This window comes from Canis lupus, chromosome 33 (assembly GCF_048164855.1).
Source record: "Canis lupus baileyi chromosome 33, mCanLup2.hap1, whole genome shotgun sequence".
Lineage (NCBI taxonomy): Eukaryota > Metazoa > Chordata > Mammalia > Carnivora > Canidae > Canis > Canis lupus.
This window is the reverse complement of record NC_132870.1, coordinates 961482-973141: the sequence shown is the minus strand read 5'-3', so window position 1 is coordinate 973141 and position 11660 is coordinate 961482. Positions and strand designations below refer to the sequence as shown.

Here is an 11660-nt window from a genome sequence, read left to right as displayed (position 1 = left end):
AATTCCTCCACTGGGCTTGCAGGAGGAGCAGCTCTCCCTTTGTTGCTCTTGTAGGCTACCAAACATGTGTGCATGTGTGATGAATTGAAAATATCAACAAAGTCTGAGAAAAGTGGCCTTACTGCAATAGTTACTTTTTCTGGATTTGGGTTTCTTTTCCTGTTTAACTATACCTCTGCCCACACCAACATGCATAGATCTACTGACTGCTTATTCCCCACCAACCTATTCCACCCAGCATTAGTTCTCACTAAGTAACTAATTTTTTTGGAATGGGCTGACACTATGGGGTTCGTGCTTCTATCATGTACTTCATCACCCTAAAGTGTCTGGCCTCACAGACGGCATGGCAAAGGCTCATTTCCAGCACAATTGCTATGTAGTCAGTCTAACAGACAGATTATTGAGATGAAATTGTGACAGACCCAGAGGATGAAAGGTCATCACCCAGAGATTTTGTATTTAAAGACAGATGCAATGACTCACATAACTTTGGGACTCAATATTCTTTTAATGAATTCCCTTTTTGATTAAATTTTACAGAGTGGGTTTCATAGAGAAAGATCTAAAAGGATGTATTCCAATGAATGAAGAGTGGTTATTTCTGACTCTATAGGAATAGTCACATTTTCTATATTCTTTTTGTTAGTTTATATTTTCTGATTTTCCTAACATGAGCATTAACATTTTTAATTAAAAATTAATTTTTGGAAAATTTATTGAAATACATATACCATTTTGAGTTACCATTAAACTCAGTGACTTATGACTTTATCTTAGAGGTACATTAATTATTGAGACTAACATGCCTAAAAAGGGAAAAAACTTCACTAAGCTTAATTCAAAATTAAAATAATATTCTAAAAAAATAAAATAAAATAAAATAAAATAATATTCTAAAGAAAGAATAAAGGAGGTGTTCACTCAAAACCAGGGAAAATAATACTATGAGAAAATGCAGTAGAGTAATTCAGATTTTTTTTTCAAGATTTTATTTTTAAGTAATCTCTACACCCAACATGGGGTTCAAACCCACAACTCTGAGATCAAGAGTCCCATGCTCCACGGACTGAGCCAGGCAGGTGCCCCAGAGTAATTCTGCTTTTACTTACAGTTTTATTTGTTTTTTCTTACAAGTAGTTATATAACTATGTAATATTGACAATGCTACAAAAATGTGAGAAGACTATGTGTGAATATTGATCTCATTGCTGATATGATATATAAGATATTAATTACCAGAAGCAGACAGCCATTGTGAAATGTTTTCAAGTATTAAGTATGAAATTTATAGATGTTGCCAAGTCAAAGTTGTATATCCATGGGACACTCATAAGTCTTATTTAAGGTTTAAAATGAGACAGAGAGGGGATCCCTGGGTGGCGCAGCGGTTTAGTGCCTGCCTTTGGCCCAGGGCGCGATCCTGGAGACCCGGGATCGAATCCCACATCAGGCTCCCGGTGCATGGAGCCTGCTTCTCCCTCTGCCTGTGTCTCTGCCTCTCTCTCTCTCTGTGACTATCATAAATGAATAAAAATTAAAAAAAATAAAAATAAAAAAATAAAATGAGACAGAGAAATAGCTAAGTATGTAGTAAATAAAATTGATCTAATCATCTTCTCAAGATTCTTCCATGCTTGAGTTATTTTATAGAAGTCTTATTACAATCACATTTACGCTCCTTCCTGATATACATCTTCTCAAGGAACTTAAAAAAGAAACAAAGAGTAAACCTTCATTAGATTGGCAAACAAAACTGTATAGTTCTCCCCACAGTTACTACCATACCCGAACTCACAATCTCACACTTCGACATATATCCTTCTACTACTCAAAATCTCATGTTGATAATTGGCCATGATAAATATGGGACTTTGGAAGGTAGTTGTATAGCATCAAAAATACCTAAATCTAATTCCCATTTGTTCTGTGCCCAAGTCCTGCCCAGCTCAGCTCAGCAAAGCCTTGTGCTACTCATCTCTTCTATTAAAAACCTGCGACCCATCTGTGTAGTAAACAGAATGAAGCTGAGGGTAATGAATAGAGTAGATAATCCAACAGCAGATCCTAGAATGTGCTCATGTAACATACATGAATGTGTATATGCAGTGTACACAGACCTCATATGAACAAAAAGAGAATAATGTTTATATATACATATATATTAAATATTTTATTTATTTATCCATGAGAGACAGAGAGAGAGAGGCAGAGACACAGGCAGAGGGAGAAGCAGGCTCCATGTAGGAAGCTCGATGTGGGACTCGATCCCAGGACCCCAGGATCATGACCTGAGCCAAAGGCAGGCGCTAAACCGCTGCGCCACCCAGGTGTCCATATATATTTTTTATATATATACATATATATATATGCATGTGTATAAATATTTAAATAAGAAATGACACATTTAAATATATAATATGTATTAAATAGATAATAAAATGCATTCCTTCCCCTCTTTCAGTTGAAATTTTATTGATAAAATAGAGGATGGAGGATGTAAGAATAAAGGAAGTAAATATATTCCAGGGTTTTGGATAACAGGTATTCTCAGAGGACTCCGATACAGTCAGGGACATTATCTCTAGTTAATGCAGCTGGAAGAGTATAGCCAGTATGTGAGGCATGCTTCTCTTTGCCCAAAATTGAGCTAACTGTCCATCAACAAAATGGATTAAACCAACAAGGGACAAAAAAAACAAAAAACAAAAAACAACAAACAACAAACAAGGGACAGATCAAAATGAAAAAAAAAAAAGTGTTCTGTCACACACAAAATGTTCAGACAGAACTGAGTTATTATAACATCAAACAAGGAGAAATATATATATAATTATATATACATAAAATCTTTGGTAAGAGGAATATATATACATTTAGATATATATACACATACATATCACATAATTATATTTATGCTTAAGTATATTTATATATGTTATAAAAGATGTAATATGTGCAATTATGTAATCATATAAAATATTATAAATATAGGGGCACCTGGGTGGCTCAGTCGGTTGAGTGTCTGATTCCTGATTTCGTTTGGCTCAGGTCATGATCTCAGGGTCATCAGATCAAGCCCCATTTCAGAGGGGAGTCTGCTGGGGATTTTCTTCCTCTCCCTCTGCACACCTCAACCCACTACACACACATGTTCTCTCTCTCTCTCTCTCTCAAATAAGTAAATAAACCTTTAAAAATATTATTAACACACTTTATATATCATACATGTAAATTTATACTTATGTGACCCTCATATACAGATTAGGCAGTTCCAAGTACATAAATGTGTATGATGATGTTAAATACATTTCACAAGCCTATTATTGATGCCCAAAGCTCAAGGAGATATTTCATCTCAGTCCTATCACAGAGTCTTTGACCCCTCTCTACCTCACACTCTAGACTTCCCCTCACATGAACTTTGAAACCACTCTGGATCTGAGCTTGGTCAATATATTTATTTGGCAATACATAAAAGCTATTGTTAGTTCCACCATTCATGGAAAAAAACAAATTCAGTATTGCATTTTCTGAACTTCTGACCATGTTGGCTGCATGGCTTCCTAAAGACACATGAGATGTACACACAGAAGACACTGGAGAAATGCATGACTTAACAGCTATGATTTTGGAGAATGGCTACCTGGTTTCTTGCTGTGGTCACAGGGCTGGTCTGGGCACAGAATTCCAGGCTCTGAGGCCGTCCTGCTAAAAATGGTCTGCTCTGCCAACCTCCCACCCATCGTGCTACGTGAGGTCTTCCAAGGGTGGTGCTCCAGTTGGGAGGCAGCTGGGGTTAGCTTTACAAGTTAAGAGAGGGGAAACTAGATGAAGGGGTAAGAAAAAGTGGGGAAAGGATGGAAGATACTGGTGGGTCCCCCAGGAATGAGCTTTTGCCCTTGTCTGTTTCCATATGAGGCTGACCCTGTGGTACAAGACTATTGTGAATCTCAATTCCATTTTTCCTGACTCAAGCCACAGCTCTTTGTCCTTAGACGTGAAAGTAAAAGACACTCAAAGAATTCCTAGAGACTTTGAAGTGTTTGAGTAACAGAGTTTGCAAGGTATGTGTCCTGCACATAGACCCCTTTCACTTTGGTCCCATTAAGGCCAAACTCAAGGCAGGTGAGTTAGCAGGAAGACAGCTCCTCTGGCAGCAAAACCCAAATAAGCAGAATAAGAAAAGCAAAAGCCGGGCAGCCCGGGTGGCTCGGGCAGCCCGGGTGGCTAAGTGGTTTAGCGCCGCCTTCAGCTTAGGGCGTGATCCTGGACACCCGGGATCGAGTCCCACGTCGGGCTCCCTGCATGGAGCCTGCTTCTCCCTCTGCCTGTGTCTCTGCCTCTCTCTCTCTCTCTCTGTGTCTCTCATGAATAAATAAATAAAATCTTAAAAAAAAAAAAGAAAAGCAAAAGCCAAATCCTATCTTTGGGCCTTTGGGGAAAAGCATGCTCTCTTTCTTCCGGGGGCCTGAGTTCTGGTATGAGAACATTGACTCTTGAACAATATACTGCAGGGGTTAAGGGCACCAATCCCCTATTTAGTTGAAAATCCATGTATAAGTTTTGACTCCCTAAAAAAAGCTTCACTAATAGCCTATTATTGACCTGAAGCCTTATTGATAACATAAAGTTGGTTAGCATATATTTTGTATGTTATATATATTATATACTGTCTTCTTACATTAAAATAACCTACAGAAAAAGTGTTATTAAGAAAATAATAAAAGGGGCACCTGGGTGGCTCAGTGGTTGAGTGTCTGCCTTTGGCTCAGGTAGTGATCCCAGGGTTTTGGGATTCAGTCCCACATCAGGCTCCCTGCTCAGCGAGGAGTCTGGCTCTCCCTCTCCTTCCCTCTCTCTCAAATAAATAAATGAAATCTTAAAAAAAAAAAAAGAAAGAAAAGAAAATCATAAGAGAAAATAATATATTTACAGTATTGTACTTCATTGATCACAAAAAATTCACATATAAGTGGGCCTGTACAGTTTAAGCCTGTGCTGTTCAAGAGTCAACTGTATTTTGCTTTTGTCAGGGTGCTGGCCCTGTCCCATCAACAACTATGAGCCCCTCAGCCAGTTTTTCTGAAATGCCCCCTTACTCACACTTGGCATTGTGTAGCCCCTGCTCAGAATGAAATCCTTAAAGGCAATTGTCCCTTGAAGGTCGGAAAGTGACTCCTCCTAAAAAAAAAGTATCCACAGTAAAAAAACAAAAAAACAGCTGTCAGAAGTTTGATTTCATACTTGTCCTAATTCAAAGCAGTTAGCTTTTTATAAACTACTTCATTTTAAATCACTTTCTTCTCATCTGGGAGTATGTGTGTAGGTAACATCCATGAGTTGATGCATATAAAGGCTTTCAAAAGATGTCCGACTTTCTCTCCTTTCCCTACCCCCACTTTTTTTAAACCCCTATATTAAGGATAATCAACATTTTTTTAGCAATTAGACAGTTACTAAGCTCCGATGTCTGGAAGCTAACCTATTTGAGATTAGCAAGTGTGCTACTGTGATTTTTAGTAGGAAATACATATTTGGTCTTCTTCCCATTCCTGGCACAGAGCTCCTAAAACCATTGGCATTTCCTAAGTGATAAGAGCCACAAAGGTGAAAGGAGAATTTTTTGTTATTCATAACTAGCCCCTTTCAACCACAACAGAAATGATGTTAACAAGGTGATTTTTGGAAAGCCCTCAGAGAGCCACAGAATGGGGTCTGGTTGCCAGAAGAAACAACCACATGATGAGAGGGTTGGAACTTTCGGCTCCATCCTGCAGTCTGCGGTTGAATTAATCACCTATGACCAGTGATGTAATCAATCATGCGTACATACTAAAGTCTTCATAAAAACCCAAAAGGACAGGGTTCAGAGAGCTTCCAGGTTGGCAAATACATGGAGGTTTTGGGAGGGTGGCGCAGCTGGCGAGGGCACAGAAGCTCTGCACCTTTTTTCATATGCCTTGCTCTGTGCATCTAGCTATTCCTGAATTATATCCTTTTTTTAAAAAATGAAATGCTTTTTTTAAAGGAAGATTTTATTTATTTATTTATTCATGAGAGACAGAAAGAGAGAGAGAGAAAGGCAGAGACACAGGCAGAGGGAGAATCAGGTTCCATGCAGGGAGCCCGATGTGGGATCTGATCCTGGGACCCAGGATCATGCCCTGGGCCAAAGGCAGGCACTAAACTGCTGAGCCACCCAGGGATCCCTGAATTACATCTTTTTATAATAAATTCATAATCTCATAAGTAAGCTGTTGCCCTGAGTTCTTCCAGCAGATGACAGAAGCTGAGAAGGAGGTGTAGGGACCTCCCATGGACAGCTGGGTGGTCAGAAGCACAGGTGACAATCTCATTTGTAAAGACATCTGAAGTAGGGGCAGTGTTGTGAGACTGATGCAACCTTAACCTGTCCGGTCTGATGCAAATTCCAGGTGTTCAGTGTCAGACTTGAGTTAAATTTGTGGAACACCCAGCTGGTGTCTGGAGAATCAGAGAATTGCTTGGTGTTGGGGAAACAAAACAAAACAAAACTGATGCATCTAGTGGCCAGAACTAAGAGTAGTAGAGGAAGAAACAGGAGTGTTTTTTCCACTTGACAATATATCCGTAATTTTTAGATCTGTTAGAAAGGAACAACAGGCCCAAAATGGAGTCACTTCTGTTAAGCCACCAAGATTTAAGACCTAACCTAACTGTGGGTTCAGCCTCCCCCAGGAGTGGGATTTTAAACCAGTCAGTGGACTTTCCTGATGAGCACTAGGGGGCTCAGGGGGTTAGTGCGGCCTTCAGCCCAGGGTGTGATCCTGGAGACCCCGGATTGAGTCCCATGTCAGGCTCCCTGCGTGGAGCCTGCTTCTCCCTCTGCCTGTGTCTCTGCCTCTCTCTGTGTGTGTCTCTCATGAATAAATAAATAAAATCTTAAAAAAAAAAACAAAAAAACAAAAACCCAGGCTTGAAGGTGACTTTGCCTACAACAGTCCTTTCTTTTCTTTTGCTAATAACTTCCTTATCCACCCCCTCCATTTCTGCCTATAAAAACCTTCCATTTTATAAAAGTCCTTGGTGCTTCCTTCTATTTGTTAGATGAGATGCTGCCAATCCATAAATCATTGAATAAAAGGCAATTCAATCAAAATTTACTTTCTAGCCACTTCTGAAAACCATTAGTAATTTCCTCTCAGTTCTGAGCTCCACTCTCCGCATCACACTTCTGATCTAATTGGCTTTCCACAGTTCTCCATCCCTCTGGAAACCCCAAACCCTGGTTCTATGTCCAGATCCACATTGGCAGCTATAGTTCCCCATTTACTGGGAATTGGCCCACACCCCTCATTTTTTCAATGCTTTTTCTGATCTCCAGATTCCATACAGGGAGCTGCTGGTTATTGCGTCCAATTTAAAAATCCAGGCTGGATTGGATTTGGGATTGGACTGGGTCCAATTTGGGCTGCTCTGAGTCTGCTTTGAGCTGGATGGGCCCAGCAGGAGGCCTCAGGTATTCAGTATTAAACAGGGCTAGTTGCTAATGATAATCGCAAAAGTCAAGCTGAAAGCATTGGTGGGCAGAAGTTGAGCATTTAAGGTTGTTAGGGTGCCTGACACTTTGAGAAGACTCCTGTGATAGGCCTTCTTCAGTATTAGTTTTGGCTCCAAGAAATCCAAAGGCCTAGCTAAAAGAAATGAGATCCTTTATATCCAGAGACCCTCCTTCCCACATAATTATGTTTAAGAACTCTGGTCCCAGAAGCTATAGATATCTAGCAAAATGGCAAACTTTTGCTAGAAATAACCTAGAATTACAAAGGCCATTAGGGGGAACCTTTCAGTTAGATAAGATCACTCATTCAAGAAATGCACTTGAGAGCAAGAGTGTTCCAACTGGAACATACAGAATGGGATGCTACTTTAATTGCTATGCAGAAGCCTCCAAAAGGTTTGAAGATTCCAAAATAGCCTCATTGAACTACTTCATTACAAAAGACCAATGAAAAATTAGAGACAGGGAGCAACCAAAATAAAAGCCCATAGTACTGAGGTGACTCCTATTGCTCCCCTCTAACCTTTTTCACCTAAGAACTCATATTTTACTAATCCTCTGTCCAAACATCCTTTCCCCTCTGAAGAGACTATTGGACAGTTACCTTTTAAAATAAAATTACTCAAGGTTGCAGATGAACCTCTCAGGTATCTGTCATGCCTTGGTCAAAGACTGAACTAATGACCATAATTAAAGAAATTACTAAACTCTAGGGAGGAAGCCCAAAGTTTTTTGAAGAATTTGAGTATTATCTGTGCCCATGACTCCAGGCTGCCAGGTCTTTATCAACACATACACATGTTGGCAGGCAGGACCTGGTGGAATCCGAAAATGGATGTAGGAAGCAAAATCCCACGGATGATATTTGAGATCCTTGGTCTTCAACATCTCAGGGACCAGAAAAAGCTCACAAAATAGCAGCTGAACTTTTACAAGGCATTCTTAGAGACTTCAGATAGGTATAACTAAACCTCTCCCTAAGTTACCTCACTAACCATTAAAGCCTGAGGCCATACAAAGCCTCACGCTAATTGCCCAGAGGTTAATCATTCCTTGTACCAGTTCCTGCAAAACCCAAGCTAGTCAGTCTGGAAACCTAATGGATGGGATGCTGATTTTCCCAGGATTTGAGAGCTATTAATAAGACAATTATTCCCCACCTCTCAGTCATTCCAAACCTGAACACCCTTCTGTCACAAGTTCCACCAGACTCAAAATGGGCCTCTGCTGTGGACCTCTGTTCAGCCTTTTCCAACATCCCTGGAGACCCAAGTAGCCAACTACTATTTGCCTTGAACTATCAACACTGTAAGTGGACAGTCAGGCCTCAAGAGTTTATGAGGCCCCTTCTAACTTCTCTCAAGCACTTCACCAAGATTTAAGCAACACTCCAGTTCCCCAGGAAATCCACCCTTTTGCAATATGTAGATGACTTGCTATTTCCAGCCACCAAAGAGGAGTCCATAAAAGAGTCCGTTTATTTGCTACAGTAGTTAGCTGAAAAGGGACACAACGTCTCTAAGAAAAAAAATACAATTCTCTAGACATTGTTCATTCCCTGTGTCATTATCTAAACCCTGAAAAATTCAGCTGTATCCCAAAAGAATTAAGGTAGTCCAGGAACTTCCTACACCCACAATGAGGAGACAGATTTGTGGATGGCTAGGCTTGGCTGCTTATTGCAGACTATGGGCTCCTAATTTTTCTCTATTAGCTACCTGACTCTATGAACTTCCTAAAATTTCAGTCCCTGGACACCTTCTTTGGAGCAGGCTTTTCGGAGGCTAAAACAAGCATGGTAAGAACTGCCTGCCTTTGGGCCACCTGACTACGCAAAACCTTTCAGCTTATTCATGCAGGAAAGGGATAATCTAGCCCTAGGAATCCTCCCACGAGAGCCTATTACCCAGTACAGCACACAGCTTGATTCAGTTGCTCAAGCTGATCCAGCTGTCCTAAGGCTACAGTCAAGCTACGAAGCAATGGAGGTCTCATCAGATTTGACCCTAGCGAATGACATTTATTTGTAAACTCCACACACTGTCCCAAGTCTTCTTAACTCAGAATTGACTCAACATTTCTTGCAGGTAGACTAACTTCCTATGAGATCCTTTCTGCTTTCACCGCCTAATCTGTGTCTTAAACATTGCAACACTCTTAATCCTGCGATGTTACCACCTCCACCTGAGGAGGGTGAGTCCTGATTCAAGGTTCTAACGTCCCATTTTGTGATACCATGTCCTGATTTATGACATACTCCTTTAAACTACTCCTGATCTAATCTTTGTTGATGAGTCATACCACAAAAATGAAAACGGGGATATTTTCAAGCTGGCTGTGCTGTTATTACCCAAGATGGACTACTCAAAAGAGGAAACCTTCCCTCAGCTACATCCACACAACAAGCAGAGGTCCATACCCTTGCCCTGTGGTAAGCTGGATACATATGCCAGCTATCAGGACAAACTCAATATTTATACTGATAGCCAGTATGCCTTTGAGGTCGTCCATGATTTAGGGATGCTGCAGAAACAAAAGGGCTTTCTTATGTCCTCTGGGACTCAATCAAAAATGGGCAACAGGTAAATGATCTTACTGCCAGTCTCTTACCTCCTGAAATTGCTGTCATCAAAACTGAGGCCCACACTGAAAAACTGAATCTGAATGTCAAGGAAATGCCCCAGCTAACTTTCATGCAAAGGCAGCAGCAAATAAAACTATAAACACGGTGGCACATGTGGATGAAATCCATTCTGCTTCTGCAAATCCATTCTGCCCATCCTGACATCCTTGTAACATGGCAACAATCTGCTCCTGAATCAGAAACTAAGATAGGTAAACAAGGGCTATAAATGAAGTGAACAGTTGGGGCTATGGGAAACCCGAGACAGCTGCTTGGTTCTTTCTGACTCCCTGACAAAGCCCACTTACTGGTTTTTGTATCACTGAACCCATTACAGGGTATTTAAGATGAACTCAAATTATGAATTGACATTTATGAAGAGACTTCTATAAAACTGCAAATAGTCTGCAGCCATGTCTGACCTGCCAGGTTCATAATCCCAGAGAAATTATTTTTGTCTCCAAAGGCCTCAGACCTCCTCCCTCTGGACCCTTTGGGTTTTTTTGTTTGTTTGTTTTTAAGATTTTATTTATTTATTCATGAGAGATGGAGAGAGAGAGAGAGGCAGAGACACAGGCCGAGGGAGAAGCAGGCTCCATGCAGGGAGCCTGGCACGGGACTCGATCTCGGATCTCCAGGATCATGCCCTGGGCCGAAGGCAGCGCTAAACCACTGAGCCACCCAGGCTGCCCTCCCTCTGGACCCTTTGAACATCTGCAGCTGGACCTCATTCAATTGCCACTTAGTATGGGTTGTCAATATGTTCTTGTTACTACTTGTAAGGCTGATGCCCTCACAATGGCAAAGAAACTGCCAGAGAATGTGTTTCCCACTTGGGTATACCTTCCACAATCTCCAGTCACCAAGGCACCCGTCTTACTTGGCAAATCATATGAGGCTTAATGAAAACCTTACAAACTTCTTGGAATTACCATTGTCTTTATCATCTGGAATCATCAGGCAAGGTTGAGAGAACTAATGGAATCTTAGTTTCTAACCTTACTGAAATCACTGAACTCACCTGGCTTAAGGTATTGCTTTTGGTCTTCCTGACCATTTGTAGCACCCTCTTTGGGAAACATAAACTCACTCCATAGGAGATAGTCACTGGCAGACCAATGTCTTATACAATCTTCTGCTGATCCCTTGTTGTCTCATGCTAGTATCACCAGCTACTGTAACTCTTCACTGTCTGATGCTCAAGCATATCATCAACAGAGTAAAGAAGATTTCCCTGAGCCCAATTCAAGGTCACAGTCTAGAGCCTGGTGATATTCCAAAAGCATCATCAGAAGTAGATAGCCCCTGAGCCACAGTAGAAGGGATCCTACCAAGTACTCTTGACCACTGATACCATCTATAAAACTAAAGGGCACAGAGCCTTGGGTACACATCCCACACCTAAAGGAGGCTCCACTTGACATCTGGTCCTGTACAGATGCTGGAGACTTCCAAATCACATTGATGAGGAAGGAAAGCATCTGGCACCAAAGT

General features: G+C 40.9%; 1 protein-coding gene across 1 annotated transcript in view; it reads right to left on the bottom strand.

The window, feature by feature from the left end:
• Positions 1-1577: 1577 nt before the first annotated feature.
• Positions 1578-11660, bottom strand: part of FAM47E (family with sequence similarity 47 member E) — a 30325-nt gene continuing 20242 nt past the window's right edge. The window contains 2 exon segments of the mRNA XM_072810014.1: positions 1578-1708; positions 5107-5184. Of these exon segments, the coding sequence (XP_072666115.1) occupies positions 1643-1708; positions 5107-5184 (144 nt within the window). The 3' untranslated portion in view covers positions 1578-1642.